This window comes from Mya arenaria, chromosome 4 (assembly GCF_026914265.1).
Source record: "Mya arenaria isolate MELC-2E11 chromosome 4, ASM2691426v1".
Taxonomy (NCBI): Eukaryota; Metazoa; Mollusca; class Bivalvia; order Myida; family Myidae; genus Mya; species Mya arenaria.
The window spans coordinates 38,532,553-38,559,891 of record NC_069125.1 but is presented as its reverse complement, the minus strand read 5'-3'; the positions used below and the strand labels follow the sequence as shown (position 1 = coordinate 38,559,891).

Sequence of the window (27,339 nt, the reverse complement as noted above, 5' to 3'; positions counted from 1 at the left end):
TGCTGACAACACTGAGGCAGCTGACAACACCATGGCTATTACAATATCCACTGCTGACAACACTGAGGCAGCTGACAACACCATGGCTATTACAATATCCACTGCTGACAACACTGAGGCAGCTGACAACACCATGGCTATTACAATATCCACTGCTGACAACACTGAGGCAGCTGACAACACCATGGCTATTACAATATCCACTACTGACAACACTGAGGCAGCTGACAACACCATGGCTATTACAATATCCACTACTGACAACACCATGGCTATTACAATATCCACTACTGACAACACTGAGGCAGCTGACAACACCATGGCTATTACAATATCCACTGCTCACAACACTGAGGCAGCTGACAACACCATGGCTATTACAATATCCACTACTGACAACACTGAGGCAGCTGAAAACACCATGGCTATTACAATATCCACTACTGACAACACCATGGCTATTACAATATCCACTACTGACAACACTGAGGCAGCTGACAACACCATGGCTATTACAATATCCACTGCTGACAACACTGAGGCAGCTGACAACACCATGGCTATTACAATATCCACTACTGACAACACTGAGGCAGCTGACAACACCATGGCTATTACAATATCCACTGCTGACAACACTGAGGCAGCTGACAACACCATGGATATTACAATATCCACTGCTGACAACACTGAGGCAGCTGACAACACCATGGCTATTACTATATCCACTGCTGACAACACTGAGGCAGCTGACAACACCATGGCTATTACAATATCCACTACTGACAACACTGAGGCAGCTGACAACACCATGGCTATTACAATATCCACTGCTGACAACACTGAGGCAGCTGACAACACCATGGCTATTACAATATCCACTACTGGCAACACCATGGCTATTACAATATCCACTACTGACAACACTGAGGCAGCTGACAACACCATGGCTATTACAATATCCACTACTGGCAACACCATGGCTATTACAATATCCACTGCTGACAACACTGAGGCAGCTGACAACACCATGGCTATTACAATATCCACTGCTGACAACACTGAGGCAGCTGACAACACCATGGCTATTACTATATCCACTGCTGACAACACTGAGGCAGCTGACAACACCATGGCTATTACAATATCCACTACTGACAACACTGAGGCAGCTGACAACACCATGGCTATTACAATATCCACTGCTGACAACACTGAGGCAGCTGACAACACCATGGCTATTACAATATCCACTACTGGCAACACCATGGCTATTACAATATCCACTACTGACAACACTGAGGCAGCTGACAACACCATGGCTATTACAATATCCACTACTGGCAACACCATGGCTATTACAATATCCACTACTGACAACACTGAGGCAGCTGACAACACCATGGCTATTACAATATCCACTACTGACAACACCATGGCTATTACAATATCCACTACTGACAACACTGAGGCAGCTGACAACACCATGGCTATTACAATATCCACTACTGACAACACTGAGGCAGCTGACAACACCATGGCTATTACAATATCCACTGCTGACAACACTGAGGCAGCTGACAACACCATGGCTATTACAATATCCACTGCTGACAACACCAAGACTATTGTAATATCCGCCACTGTCGATACCAAGGCAATCACAATATCCAAACTTTTATTTTGGAAAAATAGATGGTATTTATTTTGTTCAGTGTAGACTATTTTGTAGTTTTCTCAATTTAAAGTGTTCACTTTAGCAAAAGCAATGCAAAGGAGCTGACAACGCTCATCTATTATAAAATTTGTCAAGGAAATTATGTATATATAAAAGCCGAATATCATAACAAAACTTCTCAGAATGAATAAACAATGTACAAACCTTGGGCTGCCAGGGAAGGTTTGAAGTATTCACCTTCACATCTGGGGAGTTAGTGAGGTCAACCATCGATGGACCAGGTACATCTAGAGCAAGAGATCAACTTAGAGTTGAAAGGGTTCTTTATTAAAGTGAATATCTACTTATAAAATATTGCACAAAGAGAAGTTCTACCACTTTTTATGATCAGCGTGTAGTTAGTACTTTTTCAGCTTTTGAGACAGAACATAATTGATTGGCAGACCTTTGCCAATACAGACATTGGGCCAATTGTTCAGAACTTTGTTAAAGTTAAATAACAATGTGGTAAATGGGATCATTGTTAACTTTTAAAGGTGGAATATTTTATGATGTGCTACTATATTTAAGTTAAACAAGCAGAGCTGAAACAGTTGTCTTTATATGAAGTACTGCAGATCATAAATGTATCAATGAAATTTTCAAAGTAATGAAGAAACATAAACAAAGCTGCAATGTCGACACATTTTCAAGGTTTCTAACATTTCATTTCCACCCCCACAGAGCACAACTATTGGGAAAATACCTTCTTCCCCTCTGCCAGTGTTTGGTAGCTGGGGTGGTATGTTCCAGTTCTGAAATCTGCCGGCCACTGACCCCTGCTGGGGGCCCTTCCCCAGTCTCTCCTCTAGCGAATTGCCTTGTTCGGACTCCATCTGTATCAACTCACGAGCCTTCTGAGCCTGCATTATGCCAAGGAAAGGGAATGGTTTAAATCAAAACAATGTTTTATTTGACTAGAAACAGCAGTGTTTCTGTATGAGTAATGCAAAGAAACTTAAGTGACAAGAGCCCTAAAACTTACGACGATACTTTTTAGCAGTGCTGTCATTCTAATGATCAATATTTGGCCCTGTTCCCCACTTTAACAAGAGAGCAACTGTCACAAAATATGCTTGTCTTATTGTTAGGACACCAAGTTGGATGATAAGTTTTTGTACATTAAGTCAAATTTAGAGAGCAAAACCATATTGCTGTTTATCAAACTTGTCTTAGATATTATGCCCATACACATCCTGACCAAATTTGGTGATGATAGGACAAATGCTTCTCAAGTTATTGATCGGACAACATACTGGATGCTGCCCACCCACAAGTGAAACTATAATACTTCTTGTTCTATTAATTGGCATATATAAACACTAACTCTTCAAGGGCAACCTACCATTGAGGTTTCATGGTTCTATCATTGACCTACAATTTTCTTTATATTTCTACATCATTCAAATGTTGATATATTGTTGCAGAAGCTTATGGACATTTACTCCAGTGATTATCTTTAATAAGCATTGATGGTGCCTTACCTGAGCCAAAACTATTTCTAAGTTTGAGATTGCCTTTTTCTTCTAAGCTACATTTATTACGAAACGTCTCAATTTCAACAACAGGTAAATAATAAAAAATCCGGTTTTCCAAAATTGAAAAAAAAATTGCAGTTTTTGGATATTAATAAATGAATATAATAGCCCCATATAGAAAAGTTCCTCACAGGAAATCTAATCACAGAATAAAAAAATATCATACATGCCATATCCCCCGGCGGGAGGGAAAATCCCCCGAAATTTCGATCCATCCCCCGGCGGGAGATGAAAATCCCCCGGAATTAAAAAAAATAAAAAAATATTATTTTTTTTGAAATTTTACATCAGGCAATAATGACAAAGTGAAACCACAGTATGTGAGTGTAACTGAATGTACAAATCCACGTGGGTGAAATGACAACAAGTGATCAATTACTTTGTAGTAATTATCAAAGGCAAAGAAATATTACTATTTTGGAAGGAAGAAATAATAATATTTATTCTATTATCTTATTGTCTGAAAGTCATCAAAGCTGATCTAATTAAGCACAATTTTTTAATTGTCTCAAAAACATATTTTTGCAATGACATATTTTGTTCTGAAAGTGCATTACAGTATGAAATGACAGTGTATCATAAGAATATGATAAATCATGACATACAATAATTCTGTGTAATGAAAAAGTTAGGTTTTCAAAGCAAACTATATGTGAATACATTTTTTCGTACTTGCGTCTAAAAATACTTTAATATTTCGCCAACTTAGACCTGCTAAAAAAAATCCCCCTGAATACAACCAAAATCCCCCTGAATTTTCAGCCTTTTGAACAAATCCCCCTGAATGGTCTCCAGAAAATATGGCATGTATGAAATATCTATTTAAAAAGGTATACTTTCTTTGTCCTTCAGGGTAGTAAAAACTTATTATTACTGCTTGAAGACTGCCATTGTTACTAGATTTGTATCCTGTTCAGGAGAATCATTTTCCCCAGACATTTCCCAGATTTTTAAAATTCATTTTTTCTGACCATTATTCAAAATTCCCTGAATATTATCACTGACCACTAACATATGGGGTAAACTGGCTGTGAGTACTCAACCCCTAACACTTGTTTATAAACTCATATCAAATTACACTTAAATATGTGCATGATATTATCTTAAATATTAAAATGTGTTTTTTTCCGTACCCTATTCTGTATGTAGTCTGTCTCAGCATCGTGACTCCCGACTTCCGATCCATCATCCTCATCCTGTTCCTCTCCCCCTGTCCCTCCCTGGCTAAACATAAGGTCATGGTCACTCAGACCAAACATCTCTGAAAATACATAGCAATACTTTAGTTAACTACTATCTTACTATTCACTGCCAAATTTACTTCAATTTCTTATCTTATTTAAAATACCTTTTTAACTATTCATTGCAGAATTTATATGAATTACTTAATATTATTTAGGCTATTGAACTTTGAAGGTCACTGCTTCATACCGCTGTCATGAAAAGCTGTTATTTTTGGGTATATAAATAACCGCCATTTGTGTTGCAATCCTGATTTATTGTTTGCAGTGGACAGGCTTTTTTGGTGGGGTTGATAGGGACAGTAGACATGAAGACATAATGTTGTTTACTCAAGGTCTTTATAAATTTTGTCTTTGCATTTTCAATAAGCCTATGCAAACAATTTTTAACATTTACATCACAGTGGGAAATACGTTTTTAGTAATGAAATGCTTGTGAAACCAAGCAACATTAAATCTACTGATCTTAATTCACGACACAAACTTTCCAAACTATTTTTCTGAATATTTTTTGGATTCTTTATTGGAGAGTGCATCAATAAGAACTGCTCCAAGAATCGTAAAATTGTCTTAAAAGAATGTTAGATTATGAGATGTCTCACAGTTCTATAAATAACAAATATAGATTGTTTGAATAGTCTGTGTCCAGAGAATAAAACCTTACATTTTTTGTTGTTAAAATTGCAATGCTGGACTCATTTTTTGTTCAAGTAAATGGGGGGGGGGGGGACTTTGTTGTCAAGTGTTCCATAAACTCAAACCGATTTAAAAAAAAAATTGTGATTGCATTTTGTCATTCATTTGTAATATTGATATAGAATTAATAAATATCTTATTACCACATGATTTCAAAGCCCTTTAATCCAGTGTAAAAATACTAGCAAGTATCTGCATAATTCTATTAGTTGCGCAATAGTATGCAAAGCTGATTGATGACAGATAATCCCTGGCATGCAAAAGTGGGATTATCCAGTCATGCTTAGCTTCCTTTCGGATTTAAGCAGATTAAGTTTTGGATCATCAGACAAGAAATTGGTAAACAAGCCCTGGCGAATTTCTATGACAACAACAGTAGAATAACAAGGGATTATCTCCCTGTGCAGTAAAAACAAGCTTCTGATCATGTGTGCACAAGACTGATTTATAAAACAACACTGATATACATTATGTAAAACTTCAAACTTACATTTCGAAAAGTTTTCAATATTATAAATATTTTTTGTTTGCCTTTTTTAAAGAAGGAGAATATCCAGAAAATTTCAGAATTTGTATAAAAAAGAAAAGAAATCTGTTCTAAGGTCTAAGCAATTATAAATTATACAATTTGAGTTTAACAAAGAAAAACACATTCCCAAGTATTATGTTATTATTTATGGGCAAATCCTCCTGAACAGTCCCCCACCCCACCAGTAAATTTAAAGTAGTTATGCCATTTTCAAAGGTCCGTTATATTTAATATTTTGTGAATAGCAATACTAGTCATGTTTATCCATAAACAGTATCAGAGTTGGTATAATAGCATAGGGGTTACTTTGTCCCTGACTCTACAGTCACACAATGATGTTGTATTTATTATTAGGGTTCCCCTGTTTGTACCAAGGGAATAGAGATAGGCGATGTGTTCATCCAGACTCGGGTCAGTGAGACGTTGACCGCTGTGCATTGCCTCCAACTGTTGTTGGGTCGTTGATGACTTTGGATCGTCCATGGTGAACAGTTCACGCAGCTCATATTTGCTGAAATACCTGCAATGACAGCAAAGTGGCCATGGATGACATTTATTTAAAAGTTTTTACCATGTGAAATAAATAACATACCATGTATAAACTGATTTTTCAAATCTACAATACCATTTATTTTAAAAAGGTTTTCAAAGTTAAGCAGTACAAAAGAAAATGTAGAATGTCTTATTTAAATTTCAGTCTCTTCATTCAGAATCCTACTTATATGAATCTTTTTTGTTTCTTATTAAAACTTGAGAGGTAAGTTACATTTTCTGTAATATGGGAATATTTACTATTTATAATAACTAGGTAAGGATTTCATGTCTTTAGGACATCAGAAATATTATACAGATCATTGTCTCAATAACATGTACAAAAAAAAGATAATTCAACAGAGTGGGTTTTTGCAAAAGTAGCCAAAGCGTCCTTATAACTGCATAAAAACAAAGCGTTTATTTACAGATTTAACCCTTGTTCTATAAAACGAAGAGCTTATCTTTTAAAACCATCGGGTATTCAAATCTAAAATTACAAATAACTTATCAAAGATGACCAGTTTAAATGAACTAACACAAAACAAATTGCTATTGACACAACAGTTTTTTAATGATAATTAGTAAAACAACAAAAGAAATTATATTGGTATAACATGATAAAATCATGGACAAATTCCTTTAGAGACTAGATCATGAAAGTTTGTTCATCAGAAATTTGTCATAAAATTCACCATTTCTAACGTCAATTAACTCAAAAGGGGATTTGTAGGTCTAAAGACATGATTTAGCACTTATGAAAATGACATGTGCATTCAAATTACTCCTGATTGGGGCCATATTCTAGTCCTGCCTGAACTGTTTTACAACACTGTACATGATAAGTCCATGCCACAGTAGGGGCCATATAAGTGCCAGTGGGTGACAAGTCTGCCAGACCATAATCAGGGACATGTGAGCAGGGCCTCATCTGGATGGGCCTCTGGAATGTGACACTGGCTAGTTGGAGTATAGTTGACTAAACATTATGAAAATGACATGAAGAGTAGATATTGTTGGATAGAACTTAAGAGCATGACACCTATCCAATAAGTGGCAGATTTTGGGTGCTTAAGTTATTACAACTCTTCAATGTTGCAATTGGCCAGAGTTAATTATTAGCAATACATTTTTGATATAATTGACATCCTATTTTACAAAGCAAATTTAATTATTGGCACCTTTTAAAAATAACTATTAAGTTTCCTAGTTTAATAAACATCACTTATGTCACAAATACATGACAAAATAAGGATGAAAAAAAATACAATACAACATAATGAACATATTTATCCAGATAATTATTTACATTTTCCAATTATCAATACATTTTAGGTTATATAAACTTATTATATCTGTTCAAACAAACAAACATTTTATTTATGGAGGAGTACATAGTTTTACATTATTAAAACTAAATCTATTTACATTCATTTTATGAATTTTGTATTAGATTTGGGATTGTCTTTCACAATTTCCTTAAATATAAATACATCAGGATATTGGTACAATTTTCTCTCAATGAAAATTATTCTAAATCCTTTAAACTACCTACATTTTGATGCAAAATGAAATTCACTGTTTTTATTACAAAGTTCACATTTTTTCACTTTAAAAGGGCATAGTTTGAGTGACTCAATAAATTGTGACACCATCTATACTGTCACAAAATTGTACTTTTTTCAGAGGCATAGTTCAAATCTCTCATGATTGAGTTTATGAGAAAATTTTGCCATGTGTAATAATCTGACGGAAAATTTTCTCAACAAATATAAGATCAATCCTTAGTTTATTCAAATGGTGAATTATATCCTAGAAAACTGTGACCATTACACCACACTTGCAAGTGGGTGTAGGATGATATCCCCCCCCCCCCCCCCCCCGGATGATTGCCCCCCTAGACATTAGCCCCTAGGACCATATCCCCCCTGGATGATAGCCCTCCCAGACAATAGCCCCCCCCCCAGTCAATAGCCCCCCTGCATATATATAAATTACTTTACATATAAAACATCTTCAAAAGAAATAAAACATATAATGTCGCATTAAGGATTACCACCCTATTAAATAATTAAAGGTCAATGCAAATGATAATTAAAGGTGAGAACTTACTGATCAAAGATTATTAAATAAGTGCTTAGTCAACAAATTACAGAGAAAACAATTCACTTTTAAAATAATAAATGTTTCATTGTAAAATCACATGCTTTTTCCGTTTATTTTTCACTATTCATGATTTTTTTTTCATTGATTTATGCCTTTGGGTTGTTTCATTTTATAATAAAAATCATTGTTTTGCAAATTTGCTTAAATAAACTGGTTATAATATGCATTTTAATATTGGGGGGATATCGTCCGTTTTTTCACTAAGACGGGGGCCATCTTCCGGGAGGGCTATGGTCCTAGGGGCTAATGATTGGGGGGGCAATCATCCGGGGGGATATAACCGTACCTCCTTGCAAGTCTACCTATTATGTGTTATTTGCAAAGATATTGGCATGTATAATAATAATAATAATAAAAAAAAAAGTGCCTTGCGGAATTATTGCATAAAACATTTACGATAAAATATATGTTAAAAACCTGATTCATTAAATGCTTAAATTTATCAAAAAAATATTTTACAAGTAATTAAATGTCAATAATAATAATTATATCATAGCCGCCGTCTAAGACGAATAATTATATCAAAACATGTTTGTTTAATTGCATGGTATGCTGACATCAAAAAGATGCATTCCTTAAATCATCTTTTCAAAATAAATCATATTTAACATTATCCAAGCATTTAGGTCATATAAAAACATTATTTTTCAATAAAAAGAAATATAACATCAAAGGCAACCTATGTAAAGAAATATCACAGGTACAACAAATGTGTGAGATTGTTGTAATACCATAGATTGTCACTATGCATGCATTGTTAATGTACATTCCTACAGATTCCACTGATAACAGGGGCCAGGTGCTAAATACCTGAACCAGCACCCCAGGCAAATGCTGTATAAGGCTTCAATTTTTATCTCAACAACAACCAATTTTAATATGCCCTCAAAATGGTTGATAAAAATTTAAGTTATTAAGATAATTATGATAGACAATAAGGAATGTTTAGGTTTCAAATTCTTTATACGAATTGAGATATTTAACATTCATCACATTTTATTACAATTTCAACACAGTTCCTTTTAACACTTATTTAGGACTCTATGCCAATTATCAATTGAAGAATTTCGTTAACTAGCATGTCCAAAAAAACAACACTTGTAACTACTTGTTATTCAACTAAAACCATTTTAAAAAAATATATGGAGAGGTTTGAGGGTACTTGATTGTTCCACATAAAACAAGATAGGGCGATGGTTCCTTTTATCTTTTTTTCCATCCAGATATTTTTTTCGAAGAAAACTTTGAAAAAGGCTTTTCAGTAACACTAATTATGGCATCTGATGGAATGCCTGTTTTTCATTCAATCCTTGATTGTTTTCGTTCACTCCAATCTATATGGACTACACCTGGGTATATTTAAAACTGACTTGGACATAAAACACAAAAGTTTTTGTTTATTTAAATTCTGTTTAAGTCACACTTGGGGATGTGACGGGGTCAAGCCATAATACAGCCATTATAGGGTGCGGGCAGACCTTTATAAACTCAACAACAACAACAATAAAACACAAGTGCCAGAGTGCCAATGCTTGTCTGCACTGTTTTTTTTCAGTCAATAAAGGCAAATTATACGTTATTTAGCCAAGTCACAGTTATGGTCCTTGCATAGATGGTGCATTTTGTCTCATGAATATCAAGTTGCATGTGAATATCCACAAAAAAAATACAGCCATGCATTAAGTTTCTGCTTCATGATGCTGATATCACTACGGAATTAAGTATGTTGCCTTTTTTCTAAGTACCCTTACAAAATTTACATCCATCAATTAAATGCAGGTATAGACCTGAAATCTAATGGATATCTTTTAGCAGTAAAAAATTGTTGTATATTGGTTGATACGGTTTCAGTTTAATTGCTACATATTTTTATTCATAAATTTCGAATTATGAAGAAATGCTCAGATTTGGCATCTGTCAACTGTTGCTTTTTATAATTAATTAAAAAAATATCATTGAATCTACTCAAAATATTGAAACTTGACATGTTGAATAAACAGTGAAAATTTGGAAATTCCTGGCATTCTGTGGATTTGCTATCAGATTATACAATACCCCATGTCACAACATTGGCATGTGACACTCGACCAATTAGAGTAGCTCTAATAGTCACATGACCATGCCACAGCCAATGAAAGACAGTGGGAGGCTCAAGACACTCTGATACCAATTTTTGATTGGCTAGATCACCCTTAGGGCATTGTTTACAAAGAGCTATGATGCAGTGTGACAATCAGTCATTGGTAGCCCTTTGTTGTTCTCACAAGTTGTTTACTCTCTGCATAATGTATTGGATTAATTAATAGTTGTTAGAACTTTTTCAAAGAGAAATATGCAAAGGATTATAAGACTTAAGACTTCTTAAATGTCACATGCATGGGGTTTGTATCCTAGGGAATTGGTTGACCTGATCAGTTGAAGACAGGAAGTGAACAACACAGGATGTCTATTGGAGCAGCTACAATTAACATTGGATAATTTTAAAAGTTAAACTTTATATCATTTTAAATTAAACTTGATTTGAAGGACAATGATTGTGGAGCAGCCTGTATCATATTGAGTGCAGGGAAGATCAATCAGTCTGCACCAAAATGATGCCAGGTTTCATCATAGTCAACAAACAGTGAGCCAAAACTTTATTAACGCAAGTAGAGAGTGTCTTCAATTTGGATAAAAAAGAGGGACATTGGAACTTCATCCACATTCACCATGGTGAATAGCATGAACTTGGTATCTTGCAATTCAAGGTTTGTTTTAGGACCTTGACATTGTTTATAAGGAGAACCGTGTTACCGAAATAGATACTGTTTGGTTTCTGACCTTGGCATTGTATTGTGTGTAAGTGTTTTGAAGATCTTGCACCAATATAATGCCAGGTGTTTGCAACATATCAAACAAACCAACTGAATAAAAACACTGTACGATCAAAGTTATGAACTAACTCCATAGTGGTTTCCAGACCCTTGCATTTCTAATGTGCTTGCATGAAATTGCATAGCTAGCACTTACTAATGCTGGGGGCCTGTGGACCACATGTAACATGTTTAGTTGTAAAAGAAAGAGGTAAACAAACTTGAAGATGGCTTATATGTTGAAGAATAACAGCAATGTATCCTGCATTTAAAATGTGCTAGCTTTATAGTTTGCAAGCACTTATAAATGCTAGGGGCATATTGCTTGTTACAGCACCAACCTTTCAACCATGTCAACAGGCAATATGATTCTCAGTATCTCAAAGGGCTGGTGTGTTAACAAAATTAGCACTTAGATATGCTGGGGGGTTCTTTTGCCTAATTTCCACAATGCCAAAATGATTGAGAAAAGCTTCATATCATTGTTGCGCGTTTGTACCTTGGTATTCAAAAGTGCTTGTTCGAAAAACACTAGCACTTATGTATGCTGGGTGCTAACATGCACAAAATCATCAAGAAGGCAACAAAACTTCAATATATCTTAACCATTTCGACATATATTTACTGCCCGAAAATTGTTTATTGACAAAAGGCACACAAAAGAGTTGTTTACGATGCCTGGTATTTTTAAGTGGATTGTGTAATATTACATAACAAGCACTTACGAATGCTGGGGGTTGTGTGACAATGTCTCATCTTACAAAGAACCAAGAAGAAACATGAAAGGACGGTTGTGTCATAAGCTTGGCAAATATTTTTCCTTACTATTCCTAGTATTTTCAAGTGCAAGTGTTTATTTGACTACTAGCACTTACAAATGCTGGGGGCAAAAAAGGAATTGTTCTACAATGCAAGTGTGAAAATCCCGTATTGCCAAGCTGTTAAAACCAACTGTCAGATGATACCATTGAAATGACAGAATAAACATTAAATTTCCATTTCAATGAGATTATTTTAAGGGTAAATAAAGTGAGACTCCAAGTAAAATCCAAGCATATTTTCTCAAATATGTCTTCAGTAAATGCACTGTTTAAAAGGTAATTATTTAATGATAAAGCTAGAGTTTAGCTCTTCATATTTTACTGATTTTACTTAAAACATTTTTACACCAGGCCAACAAACCTGTAAGGATTTTTGGAATTGCCAGTTGTTTGTCGTGTGATGGAGTCCTTGAAGATTTGCCTTCTGTAAATCTTTTCTTCAACAGTTGCACATGTAATCAGACGGTAGATGACCACATTCTTGTCCTGACCAATACGAAACACACGGTCCACTGCCTGGGCATCAGTTGCTGGGTTCCAGCTGGGGTCATCTGGGGAGAATTTGAACCAATTTATTAATTAAAGAAATTATGATATCCTGCTTGATACACATGCAAGAAAGTTAGGATTCCATATTGAATTGGAATATGGAAAAAATAAGTTTCCTATCCATAAAATATATGAAAACAAAGATTTTCCATCCATTTAGTAAGGTATGATGTGACAACATCCTTTTCGTTTATAAGAATATTAATGTTATTAAGAATGAAGATAATGGGCAAGTTAGTCCATCCTCATCGTTATCACATATGTTTTAATGCTGAATAAACACTAATAGAATTTCTGTTTTATTGATATTATTTTATTTCTTTCTACTTTCAATTTCATGCCTATCACATAGTTGTATATATATTTATATCAGTGTGTGTACACCACATGACAAATTGCACCATAAATGCTATGCCTGAAGGAATTTTTTTGACTCAAACGAAGACATTAAACAAAGATACTATTTCTTCACCATTTCAAATGAAACATAGCGCAGTCAACGCTGCTTACGGGGCCCCACCCTGGTCTATTATTGGAGTTTGATTGAGAGTTTAGTTTCTTATTGTATAACAAATTTAATTATGTTATGAGAATAGGTGTTCAAATTATTAAATAAGTACATTTTACTTAAAATTGAACCTGTTTGACTTACAAATCACCACCCGATCTGCGGCAGTCAATGTCAACCCAACTCCACCAACCTGTAATATGCAATGAAATGCAGGTATATTGATATTTTAATGTTTTAATTATTAGTACCAGCGTTTTGTGAATGTGGCATGGGACCTATAAATAGTGAAAATATTGCAAAAAATGCCCATCATATTTTAAGGACACCAAGTTCACTGACTGGTTGTCGTGTTTAGAGATCAGATACTGTAAATAGCTTTTGCCAATACACGGATCACAACTCTTGAGTGACAGAGGCTTGTTTTCAAATCTGATAGAGTATTATACCTTTACACATTCTGACCAAATTTGGTGACCATTGAAACCATTTATGTCTATGAACAAGCATATAAAAATCCTGACTTAATAAAAAATACTATTAAAAACACTTCAAATGGGGCATGCAATATTGCTACTCACTATTGTTCAATACAAAAGTACACCTGTAGAAGCCAGGCATTGACTATACAGTCAATGGCCAAAATTATGAAGTAAAAATCTAGTAACTTTCAGAATTGTGAAACAAATATAATCCTTCAGGATATGTGAATGAGGCATAACTTGCGAAGTATGAAATCCAGACATTATGCTTTGCAACACATGGGCACAAGTGTAATTGTGATTAAAAGTTTTATTTGAATATCATGAAAGTTTTTATCATTCTGGTCAAGGTCAGCTATGAGTCATAGCCTATGACACCAACCAGGGCTGTTAAAAATTTGAAACTCAATTGGTCCAGCCTCTACTACCCCAGGATTTTACGATCTACTGCATGGTAAAAAAATTACAATCCAATTGGTGTTTTTCAAAAAAAACATATTGTTCTTTGTGTGCTTCTTTAGTTATTTAAAACTGTCCTAAACTGTTGCAACAGTTTGGTTATCAACAAACAGAATGATGTGGTACTATCCATACACCCAGCTTAGCAGTGTGTTATATGACGTCATTTGTTTTTGTCCCCTGTGATCTACTGCATGTTTGGACCACCAATAAACATATCGATTGATCTGCATAGTGGATTAGCAATGTAAGAGTGGGTCTATTGGTTATCTGGACATGTTTATTGAGGTATTTAAGAATCTGTGAAGGTCAAGCAAGGTTTGTGCATTATATTTTCTACTGACTTAGCCATTTTGGATCCAAATTACATTTTTTTTTGAAAAAGTGGACTTATTTTTTATTTTACTGTAACTATTATCAGTCAAGCATGGTCAAAATCAGTCAAAACCGACAGATTGTTGGATTTTAGCAGCCCTGATGCTAACACAGTTGACACCAAAGCTATAACAATATCTCAGTTTTGGGCTTTAAAAACAGATAAGTTAAAAATGTTTCACCCAGACAAACCTGTGTGGTGAGTAGGAAGACATTGTACGAACTATCTGTCTGGAACTTCTGTATTCTGGCCTCCCGTTCCTGTACTGAGGAGATCGTGCCATCCAGACGCATTATCTTGTGACCCTAGTGTGAGGTGTGTGGGCAAAATGAGATCTCGTAAATTGAATTTCCAGTTACATCCAAACAAATATATGGTGAATATTATGAGTGGACATTCAATACAGAATTTATCTAACATGTAACATTATAAAAGAAATAAAACCAAGTTTTAATTGACTTAAGAAAACAAACTTTAATGTCTTTTGAATTGAATGACCAATTATGTGGTATACTATTTACATCATAATCAGTTATTTTAAGATTTTTATCATTTTTAGCACTAAATACAATGCTATATAGGATGTACATTTTCAATGTTATCAATTCATTTGTGACGTCACATCAAAAGTTATTACTCTTAATTCTTGAAAGTCTATCAATTATGATATAAGAATTGTTTTGCACAACAAAAAGCCCAGGTTATCTTAATGATCACAATTGTTTTAAAGCAATTTCAGAAAAAAAAATTCAGACAAACAAATCCCAAGATGCCATAGCATTGTTTTATTGAAATATTTACTATGACTATCAATTTGGGGAATATTTTAGATAGGAATCATCATGACATGCCTCATGCGTGACTATTGTCCAACTCCTAGTTGACAAGTTTACCAAGTTTCATGTTAATCTAATAATAAAAATAAGTATTTTCACAACACCTTGAAGACAGTGAGGACACATCAAGCCTATCACAATTTCATGTCTTTTTTCTCCAAAATACAAACAAGGTAAATCAAAGTCTTAAGTAAGGAAACGCTTTGTTTACCACATACCTTGTTAGTAAATACTTTCTGCATGATGTCCAGCATCCTGCGTGACTGTGAGAAGACAAGGCAGCGGTGGCCCTCAAATTTCAGCCTGTCTAGCAGCTGCATGAGAAACAAGAGCTTTCCAGACTCCTGGACGAGGGTGTCGTCTGGGATGTGCTGTATACGGGTGACTGCACTCAGACTTCCTGTCTCAGTTTCCAATAACTCTTCATCAACTCTAAAATATAGGTGGAGGCAGTGTTATTATTACATGACATTAGCGTGTTGGACTCCTGCAGGAGTGTGTGATCAAGTCAGTGCTGTATACAGATGACATTTCCCAGGCTGTATGTCTGTTTCCAGAAGCTCTTCATCCACTCAAACAGAACAGCTACATATTGGGTTAATTTTCCATCATGTCAGTTTGCCGGACTCCAACATAAACATGTTGCTGGGGATCATGGGATGTGCTGTATTCGAGTAACAGCAATTTGGCCTCCTATGTCTGTCTCTAGTAATTCTCCATGAAGGCAAGAAAGAGAGAGAGGTACACATAGGATTCATTTTACATCAAACAACCTTGCCAGACTTGACGGTGCTATATATGGTTTAAAACACCCCTGCTGCCTGTCTAGGTTTCTAGTGAATCATTTCAATTAACTATTTATGCTATAATGTCCATTCTCAAATCTGTAGTCATTTCACAAATGGCAAAAAAAGTCATCTGACTTTAGTACACATCTGACTAAAAAAAAGACACTAAGAGATTTTTGATTCACAAATAAGACCTTTGTATGTTACATGAGCTCTGTACAGAGTTCTTTATGTGTGTGGAAGCAGAGATAAACAAAAAATAAAGCACTTGGAGTCTGACCTTTTTATATTTAACAAGAACAGAGTAGGAAAGTGGTTTGCACATAAATTTTCTTATCAGAAATTATGGAATATTTTGATCATAAAAAATGAAATTTGCTACCAATATGGGTATTTCATCTTTGTATGTGCGTTTTAAGTTTCATTCAATTCTCTTTAATGAATTTCTGAGTTATGGCAAATGTTTTAGTTTCTTGAACGATATTGACACCTATAAATTTATGTAAAAAAATGCCCTTTTAAAAAATGTTCAATGACATAAAATGTTCCTAAATTGGTATTTAAATTCAATTCCAGTTTTTCAATATCTTGTATTCATAGTCTATCAAATCAAGATCAAAGCCAAAACAATAACAATGAACTCAAAGTGAAATTTGATACTTTGAACTAGTAAAAGAAAAAACAATGAAATTACAAACCATATGCAAATGAGAATGAAGATAAATAAGTGTTGTCTATTCTTTAAACATGTGGAAGATCAGAAGATTAGAAGACCATTACCATACTATAATATAGTTAAAACTTTATGGCTGAGACACAAATGCTTGCTGTCATTTTGTGTAATAAGGAATACGATTCATAACAAGACAATGGGGTGCTGCTCAAGCAGTGCTTCTGTAAGTATAACAAATATATCAATAAGTATTTTTTATTTCAACTTCAAAAAAGGCAAAATAATATGTACGGGGGTACATAATAAATCTATTAAAATTATAGACATAGTTTTATTTCCAAACCGGGGGGAAATCTGATTTATTTAAGCCAAGCTTAAAGGAGTCTAAATTGTGTCATGTATCAATTCAGTTTTTTCTTCTCTTTTCTTATCAATAATCTTGTCCTGAAGGTTGTCAAGTAAAATCTCTCTTATCTTCTAAGCAACCTTTCCACCAAGCATTGTCAAGATCCATTAGAGATGATTTTTTTTTTCTATATTTAATGACAGTTATCTTGACCTTAAATGCAATTCCAAGCAAGATGTGATAAAATAATCTGTGAAGACAAATTCATTAAAAGGAAGTGGTTCTGGCTTATTGCTAACAAGAGCCACGCAGAGCAAAACAGACTTTTTTTTATCAAAAAAGTGGCATTATTTAAAATGGTCTGGGTTAAATTTTTGCACAATATTAACTGTCATAGAAATAAGTCTTTTGGATGAACAAGCCCAAATTCATATACTACTGCTTGGCTTTACACTTTTGAACAAGCCCTACTATATAAAACCCAGAAATTGAGCAAGCCCAGAAAGCATTTTACCAGTGCAGGGCTTGCAGGTTTGTGCCTAGTTAGATCACAATACATTGACTTTTTTCTTTGAAACACAGGATAGCTAAAACATCAGAACAGACATTACTCGTTATTAAACACCCTTATAGAAGCCAATCCTATGTAGTTTCCCTTTATCTTGCCACAGGCTGGAGTGATTAGCAAGGAGCAGCTACATGGGGCAGCCGCCCAGCTGTGTGGGATACAACCCAGCCACTTTGTGCTAGAACTCAGCTTCTCAAAAGGATTAGGACTCAAACAGGCCCTCAGCCTTATCAAAGGTAGGAAATACAATACTAATCTTCCTAAAAGGAGCAGCTCCACAGACCAGAGTGTTTTTAATGAGCAGCTACATGAGCCATGAGCCAAGCTGTGCAGGATCAACTGGGCCATTTTGTGCTAGAACTGGGCTTTTCTTATGGACTTAGGCTCAGACAGGCCCTCAGTATTATCATGGATAGGCTATACAATATGTCATCCCTAACTAAGACTTTTAGCATGCCAAAACAACAATGTTTGACATTGTAATAACCAGGTTTCACCAGATGACTCGTACCTTACATTACCTTACATCTGCTTACAAACATTAACCTGTCTTTACAATCAAGCTAGAATAAACAACCTTGAACCAAACAAAACTTTCTTGATGCAATAAGCCAATACAGATTACAATCTTGTGAAGAAAGTTGTTTTTTCTCTAAATGAATAAATAGAACCTTGACTAACTATTCATTATTCACTAATAATTTATATCTGCAGGAGGGACAGGGCGTGTAGTTGGTACGGAAACCTCAAAATTAAACATCTCCGCAGTAACGAGAGAGCTATGTGAAGATATAGAACTGGGGGCACTGGAGGTTTGCCTTCAGGATTCAGAATTGCTTCCCTTTATTCACAACATGTTTGATGTGATATATACAGTGAATGGCAACCTCACGTGGGCTGACCAAACGGCTGCATTGAAGGAAATATATCGGGTGTTAAGGCCGGGGTGCCTGTTTATGACTTGTGTGTACAAAGAACCGGTGGTGACTAAGAAAAAACAATCTAAACAAATACAAATTGAAAGAGAGTTTCATTCTGATGAATATGTGCAAGATTTAAAGGAAAGTGGTTTCACAAAGGTGAAGATTAAAGAACACAGAAATGCTGTTTCTGGGTATAAATATCTAGCTGTGTATGCATATGCCAGGCAGATGAAATGAAAAACAAACAGTGTCAAGGTGCCAGGACTTAATCAGTCTATGTGCCTACTATCCGTAACATATTTCATCATCATTCCTTGTTCAATACAAGCTGGGCACAAGCTTGTGTGGACAGCGGGCAAGGATTGTCACAAGTTTTCTTCAGCATGTTCAGGGAAACCAGTAAAGATTTGCTAAAAAACAACAAGCTAATCTAAATTTGTAAATTGAAACATTTCTCAGCCCAAACTTACCCTTCATCCTGGTCAACTCCAAGCTGGGCACAGGCTCTTGTGGATAATAGGCGAGGATGATCACAAATCTTCTTCAGCACATTCAGGGCAACCAGAGGGGACTTTGTAGTCATCAGCAGCTGAAATATTGTCAAGATTTTCTATGAATATTTTGTATGGGCTGGTATGAATTCATTATATGACATGGTCGAAACTTGTTGAGATTGGTAAATTTTTAGACTCTTAAGGTCTAATGCCTTTTTTAATGATAACAACACTCAAGAAGATGAATTTTTTCTACAAATTGCTCTTGACATCGCCCTTCCAATTAACTCCTGAATAAATTGCTTTCAAGATATAAAGTTGCTATCTTTTATCATTTTGATAAGCACGTAATTATATCATGAGTATGCTACGCCCTGGTTAATAATATCAGAAAGGCATAATTTAAATTTAAATATCTGAGTGATGGTGCATGCACACACATTATGTGAATTCCTATGTGTAGAAAGTGTTATGTATATAAAGCTTTCGATACCTTGGGACGACGACCTCTGCTTTGTCTATGACAACAGTTTATATTCTCCAAAACAAAGACATGCCATTTATTTCCACCAAAACACAGACATGCCACTTATTTTCTCCAAAACACAGATACTAGTATGCCACTTATTTTCTCCAAAACACAGACATGCCACTTATTTTCTCCAAAACAAAGACATGCCACTTATTTTCTCCAAAACACAGAGATGCCGAACCCACCTCCTTGACGGAGTCTAGTGACAAGAAATCCTGGTAGATGGACAGCTGGGTTTCACCAAGGAATGTCCACACTATCAGGTCATTCTTCCGAGTCATATCTGGCATACTGAAAGACATGTAAAACATCACTGAAGAAATACTCAGAAATTACCATCACCCATTTATAATATTAAAGCAAACACAGTGAATTTTTTGGAATTATTTTTGCTGCCTGTACCTTGCCAATTGGGAAAAAAGTCGACTTTGGGAAAAATACAAAATCAGGCAAAAAAAGCTACGGTTTTATAATGGCAAATATACATTTTTTTTACTTTTTATGCATACATTATGCTGTGAAAGAGTAAGTCTTGTCTAGATTTTGTTTATTTTTCAAGAAATTCATTTTTTAATCATGAATGTAATCTGCATTTATCAAATTGGGAAAAAATTATATAATTTTGGGAAAATGGACAGTTTTCACAAGGGGAAACAAGCTTTAAAAGGCAGTGAATTGCATAAAAAATCACTGAAACAGGAAGATACATACATGTTAAACATAGACAAATCTTGTTTAACTAAAATGATTTATACCAAGTGATTTCGCGTTTGTGAATAGACTTCAAGTACACTGCAGAAAGTTAGGGGAATAATTAAAGTAATCACTACAACGAAAGGTGTTGGAAAAAAATATTGCACATACATGGCACATTTGATGTTCTGGTCAACAGGCTGGTCTCGTCCCTGCTTCTCTTGCTCTTTCACCTCGGCCTTGGTACGCCTGAGAAAGAACGGGGCGATCATCCCTTTCAGCGTCTCGGCCATTTCCATTCCCAGCTTCTTCTCGCCCACAGTTGCATCCTTCTCACGAGCCTAAAGATACAATTGTTGTTTATGACAATCTAAGATAGATCTGGGCTATGACATTCTTAATCAAGCAAATTAATTATATTTTTTATCTAACAGCTACCCAATGCTGGTCTGTTTTTGTTTTTTTGCATTCAAACACAGTATTATTTCCCGTCATTATAGGAATGGGACCAGGGCCTTTCTGTGTCATTTTCACTGAAATTGGGAATTCCTATTTGCCTTGAAATGAACGAAAATACTTTAAAAATCGGCATAAAAGAATGTGAATGTTCGTTTCTTTAAGAATGCACATACAAAATATGGTTTTGGGGTCTACCGTAATGTTTATGAGATTTTTTTTATCTTTTTTTCAAAAACAGAAATAGGGAATTTTTATTTTTCACTTTGGGGATAATGTACCTGGTACATGTTTTAGCACTAGGAATAAAAACCCTTATACAACAGGCATAAATTGACAAATATGATATCAAATATAAATCCTACAAACTCTAAGAATTTGGTCAAATAATCAATTAAATGTTTTCACTTTACAGGATTGTATTATACATGGACAGCACGAATCATGAACATTTTGAGATATGGCATATGTCTAGCATTTTTTCAAGATGACCGCGCTGCTGATCACACTACATCCCTCATATTTATGTAGATAACATGATAAACGGATGACCACCAACAATAATAAGTTACTTTGTTAAACAAAAAAATACACTGAACTCAAGTGCATGCGTTTTGTTCAGCAAAAGGTGAATCTCCGTTGGTTTGATAGTTCAGCCTTCTGGCAATTATTGTAAGCCCTTAAATAGATGTTTGCCTTTCATGTATGGATATACACCTCAATCAATCTTAACTGCTGTCTACTGAATACAAATCTTGTCGCTTACCCTAGTTATTGGGTTATCAAACTCCATTTTGAATGTCCTCTGTGTGCCCAGCAGTGACCCCTGGTGGACAAAGTCAAACAGAGCCCATAACTCCTTAAGGTTATTCTGCACAGGGGTACCAGTCAGAATAATCCTGTTGTGGGCCGGGATGGCATGCACCCCTTTGCTGGTTTTTGTTGGATTTTTTATTTTATGTCCCTCATCCAGTATCATGTAATCCTGAAAATTCATAAAATTCAGCGTTCATTCCATTCTGAAACCATAAAGAAGTTGTCAGCTGTTCTAAAAATGGCAAAAATTTGAGTTGTAGTAATGTATTGCATTTTCAAGTGTTTAAAGCTACCTGTAAATAGGCGAGAAGTTGACAAAAAAGGGAAAAGGATTGAGATACCAATCAATATGAAAATTAAACATTCCGATGCAGGAACATGTAAACCTTCTATTGACGTAACACTACCTGTTATCATGTGAAATTTTGACGATCATATTGACTTCATATGGTACAAATAGGGGATGAACAAGTTGAATGTTTGCTGAAGAAAAGGCCGTTTTGGGTGAATGTTTCATTGTCAAATGACCAGCCATTGAACATTATTGCCATAAAAGGACTTTTCGGATTTTCTATGAATATTATACATATCTTTGACCATACAGGACACTTCGGATTTCTGCGAATTTTACACATATCTGTGACCAAACAGGACACTTCGGATTTTCTCTGAATTTTACACATATCTGTGACCATACAGCTGCTTGAAATGAAAATTTGCAAAGCAAAACGTGAGAAATCTATTTTTTATCTGTTGAATTTTGCAACTTATTTTTTTTTTAAACAAATATCACGATTGAAAAATTGACAAACACAATTTTCCTTATCACCTCCATTTTAAATTTTTTTTTTACCGTTTTGGAACCAGACGATAATACATAAATTATGGTATGAAGTAACAAACACCACAAAACTTAATAAAATCAGCTTAAGTACCCACCCAGATGAACTCGGAGCCATTCCTCTGCCCAAGTTGTTCCCAACTGGTGACAACAAGCCCGTATGTGGTCAGACAGATTCCGCCACGACGCTGGACCCGCATCAATGCACGCTCTTTTTCCCTTTTGCTGTTTCCATGGAAGGCAACGACCTTCAAGCCTGGCGCCCTGAGGATGATTTTAAAATTAACATTAACCAAATCAAAGACCAACCATATTCATAGTACTTGATACCTGAATATTGTTGTCAATGAAACAGTGTCAGTGTGATAACCCGCAGAGCTTCCCTTCAGAATTCCTTGCCATCAATTTAGTAAGTTTTTCTACCAAATATGGAAGTTGAAGTTTCTCGAATGTCAAAGATTTCTCCATTATTGCACAAGTCAACTATTCTGATAAAATATGAAATAATAGAAGATTGCAAATGGCAAACCCATAGAGGTTTGTAGTATGCAAACAATAAATTTTAATTCATGACCTTAAATGTAACACTAACTCAAGGTCTTGGATATTTTTAACATCCAAGTCTTCGCCTTTGGTAGTTTTCTCCTATACTATGGAAGTTATTGTATTTCCAAGGACTCGATTTGGAAAGTTATAGCCCATTTTATAGGGAGTAATATATTTCCAAACTTCCGTTAACAGAAGCCTTGAACACAGGAGGGATTCAGAGTTGATCCCCATACAAGTGAGAGCTATCTTGCCCCATAATTAAATTTTTAAAGTACAATGAAAAGAGTGATTTATATCAGCTTAAAGATGTCTATATAGCTTAGCAAAACAAATTACTTAAAGTATTCAGTGCAATGTAAATGAAAGCAGCCCATGTTACTGTACAAACCATTTGTTGAACTCCTTTTCCCAGTTCACCATGACAGCCACAGGCAGCACAATCAGGACAGACTGTATCTTCTGCATGTCAAACATCCCCGATAGAAATGCTATCACCTGGATCGTCTTTCCAAGCCTGCAAGCACACCATACTTAGTTGACCAAAAAATATTAGTAATGTTCGATGTTAATTCTAACTGAAAATCAGACGAAAAGGTCAAAATCAACCAATATAGAGTGATCTCATCATAATTGGTTATTGAAATGTAGTTATAAAGCAATGAAGCAAAAATGCAAAATAAAGTATATGTTGTAGCAGAAAATAATGGATTATTAATCAATCATCGAACGCTTTTCAATCCCGGATAATAAATACCAATATGGTCAAATTCCCAAGACTGATTGACATTGTGTTCTGCATTCAATATTCGAAGAAAAACAATTCAATCTGGTTTAGCATTTTTTTGTGAATGTGCTGTTTTTCTGTCATTTACGATAAATAAATGGTTTCTGCGCTTTCAAAAATAAATGGAATCATCAGTTCTTTATAAACACTCAATAAACCAGCAACAATGCACCTACCCCATGTCATCCCCAAGTATTCCGCCTTTCTTCCTGCGAAAGAGCGACCACATCCAGAGCACACCCTCCTGCTGGTGGGCATACAAGCTGGCATGTAGGTCCTTGTATAGGTAGAAGCCCTTGCCCAGGTGAACCATTCCATTATCCTCCTCCTCTTCCTCACTTTCATCCCCACATGCTGACAGGTAAGCCTAAAAATCAATTACCATATGATAATTACTCTTAATTCTGGAACACCTTTTATTGTAGTTCTTGGAAATTTTCTGAAAAACACATAGCAAAAATTGTGACTGTCCAAGACTTACAACTGTCCAAGATCTCCTTCTGCCCAAGATCTATTCCCCTTCTGGTAAGCATATACAACAGTTAATACAGATAGTGATTACCCACATCACATAGAATTTCATAACAAATTATTCCTTTTGTTCCATATATTATAACTTATTAAAAGCAAGGGATCAAGTACCTCCATCTTTTCAATCTTTCTCGCCAGTTTGTCTGTATGGCATATCTGTAGTGCCTTTTTATGGCAGGCTAGGGCCTCCTGTATTTTGCCCTCACCAATCAGCTGTTTACCCTTAGCCAGGTATTTCTTGAACCTATCCGCTGGACTCCTTTCCTCATCCATGTTTGCTGTCTGGTTTTAATAATTCACCTGAAATTTAAAAAATGACCAATATTTAACAAAAAAGTCATATTTTGGAAATCAATGGAAAACCTTTTCAGCTATTTTTAGAAAATTAAAAAAGCTACAGGTTTTTTTTAATGTGTACAAAAAATTAAAATGGAACCTCATAGAACTCATGTTGGTGAACTGGATGGAATTTTAAATTGACTGGCAGTTATTTTACTTTTCCAAGGCTTTGGGCTGGTGATCATGACCAACCTGCCTACCAAATTCGAAATCCCTAGACTCCTGCGTACTTTAGTTACCACAACCTTGACCTTTGACCTCAAAATCATAAGGGTTTATTTGCTGGTCATTACCAACATACCTACCAAGTTTCAGGTCTCTGGGCCCAAGATTTATTCAGTTTTTGTTTGGAAACACATTTTCAGCTCAAGATCACCATTACCTTGACCTTCGACCCACTGGCCTTAAATCATAAGGATTAATATACTGGTCATGACTTACCAGCATACCAAGTTATAAGTCCCTGTGCACCAGCATTCTTCAGTTATTGATGGAAAATGGATTTCAACTCATTGTCAACAAAAATTAACTCATTTTGCTGTTTTGTCAACAGTGTCAATAAAAACAATATCCTTGCATGACGGAAATGAGTTGATTGTATTGTCGGAATACAAATTAAATGAAGAAAAAGCTATTTAACCTTTATGCAAATATATTTCCTTTAGATCAGATTTTAGTTGTAATCCAAATAATTGTACGTTTACGGATTTTTTTTAGATTTTTGATATGGCAAATCCTACAAATTGTTTAGTATCAAAAGTGGGTAGTTGTTCCGATTAGGATTCCGGGTTAAAGCATATAGCGTCTATAAAATATCATAAAAACAAGAAATATTACCAGATAATGTTATATATTTTATATTAGTTCCGTACACAAAAAATAAATATCCAACTTATAATTATGAGTTTGACGGCTTTTCTTCATTTTATTCTGTCAAAACATAACAATATATACATGAAGGGCACCTGCAAGGCTTCAGGGCACAGTTTTAAATCGCTCGGAACATTTCGGCCATCCCGACGTCGATTTTTTTTTAATTTTCGTATCCAAAATGGTGCAATTTCCTGCATTTTAAACAAGTTTACAGTTATGTTCCTATGATTTAGAATTACCAACTCAAGTCCGATTAACATTAAAAATATTTGTGAAAAAGTTTAATGGTTTCTCTTCATTAATTATTGATATTTCTCAAGTTTTCCGACAATACAATATCGACGATATCGATCGACTCATGTTTCGTTTAGTGCGGGTATTATTTTGACACCGTTGACGTCACAGCAAAACGTGTAAAGCACGCTGCATGCTGGAACACAAAAAAGCCCGGAGCAAAGCGACTGCTCGTGGGTGTATTCGTATTTAAAGCTGCTACAGCTAATATTTTTAAAGCCGGGTCGGCTAAATAATTACATAAAGGGAATGTAATATGCATTTTCAGATTTATTTATCTTTTTTTCTAAATAAATTAAAAGAACAATAAAATAATCAAAGTTTAATAATAAGCAACACAAAATATAACGTAACCCTTTTAAACTAAAGACGGGAACGCGACTCAATTACATACGACGACATAGCATAACCCTTGTTTATAATAACACAGATATCTTCACACGGTTCTCAATAATAATTTAATAATTGGTTAACAAACGGACTCGGGATTAAGAAACAATATAAAACGACACATGATTTATGTTACCGAACTCAATTAAGACATATTGTTTACTTTGCGTTCATAGATGATTATAGTGATGAAGGTCGCAATTACGGCAGTGGTGTTTTTCACACATTCCCATTTTGATAAAGAATAGGAGGAGTTTGGTTAATTGCACTGTTGAACCTCACCGACACGCCTTCATGCTGTCGTCGATCCTGAATGGCTGATACAAATGCCGTATTAGTCCAGACACGCCTTCTGGCTGTCAGTCAACCGTTGCAATCGCAACAAAATTGTGTATTGTCAGAACTGATGATTGTTTTGATAAGGGTTGTCGCTTAGCGGATTAAAGCATGTCGGCATAATAAACGCACGTCGGTAATTAGCCTTGCCAGCGGAAGGCACGTCGGGCCCGACAAGCCATAAAGGGCTGGCGGAAACCCTGACTGAAACAATTTCAATATTTTTAAAACACCCCCGTTTTTTGCACATTCCTGTTTAGACGTTAGGGATTGGAAGAAACCCGTATAACATGTCTATTATTTAAGACTAATTTTAGTTGGTAATTCTAAATCAAAGCAACATAACTGTAAGCTTGCTAAATTACAGGATATTGCATCTTTTTGATTACTAAAAAAACAACAAATAGCTGGCAGGAGGGGACCACTCCTAAACCCTCCCCATCCAACAAACCTTTTGAATTTCTGGCGGAAAGCCCTTGACTATTCAGGGGAAAAAAAACTACATTCATGATTTGCAAGGGATCCATTAATTTAATAACCATTTGATAATCAAATTCAAAAATCCGTAAGGCGTGTTTGAGAATGTGGCAGCTTCCGTTGAATCTACAGTAATTTGTAAATGGACAAAATAGAAACAGGCTGCTCGTCAGTTGATAATTGAACTTGAAGTGGGCAGTGTGACAGTCGATTAGTATTTTAAAGGATTACATACAGTTGATATAATTACTTTTGGCTGATGACACATTCGTCTTAGATTCTTTTTTTAAATGAAATTTCCTCCAAAATTATTTCTAATACGCCGCGTATTTCTG

The 27,339-nt window shown here is 35.2% G+C and overlaps 2 protein-coding genes across 2 annotated transcripts in view; one reads left to right on the top strand and one right to left on the bottom strand.

Moving 5' to 3' along the window:
* LOC128233102 (DNA excision repair protein ERCC-6-like) overlaps nt 1-27,339 on the bottom strand; it is a 35,721-nt gene extending 8,382 nt beyond the window's left edge. The window contains exons 1-17 of the mRNA XM_052946986.1: nt 27,255-27,339; nt 24,407-24,595; nt 23,941-24,131; nt 23,369-23,494; nt 22,530-22,695; nt 21,541-21,759; nt 20,490-20,659; nt 19,811-19,916; nt 19,070-19,188; nt 15,520-15,733; nt 14,657-14,770; nt 13,293-13,341; nt 12,453-12,642; nt 6,093-6,241; nt 4,389-4,516; nt 2,424-2,580; nt 1,883-1,965 (exon numbers count right to left, since the gene is read on the bottom strand). Of these exons, the coding sequence (XP_052802946.1) occupies nt 1,883-1,965; nt 2,424-2,580; nt 4,389-4,516; nt 6,093-6,241; nt 12,453-12,642; nt 13,293-13,341; nt 14,657-14,770; nt 15,520-15,733; nt 19,070-19,188; nt 19,811-19,916; nt 20,490-20,659; nt 21,541-21,759; nt 22,530-22,695; nt 23,369-23,494; nt 23,941-24,131; nt 24,407-24,568 (2,343 nt within the window). The 5' untranslated portion in view covers nt 24,569-24,595; nt 27,255-27,339. The remainder of the gene's footprint in view (nt 1-1,882; nt 1,966-2,423; nt 2,581-4,388; nt 4,517-6,092; nt 6,242-12,452; nt 12,643-13,292; nt 13,342-14,656; nt 14,771-15,519; nt 15,734-19,069; nt 19,189-19,810; nt 19,917-20,489; nt 20,660-21,540; nt 21,760-22,529; nt 22,696-23,368; nt 23,495-23,940; nt 24,132-24,406; nt 24,596-27,254) is intronic.
* LOC128233103 (ubiquinone/menaquinone biosynthesis C-methyltransferase UbiE-like) lies at nt 16,828-19,358 on the top strand. The gene is made up of 3 exons (XM_052946987.1): nt 16,828-16,985; nt 17,780-17,912; nt 18,391-19,358. The coding sequence occupies exons 1-3, from the start codon at nt 16,959-16,961 to the stop codon at nt 18,834-18,836; spliced, it is 606 nt and encodes a 201-aa protein (XP_052802947.1). The 5' UTR covers nt 16,828-16,958; the 3' UTR covers nt 18,837-19,358.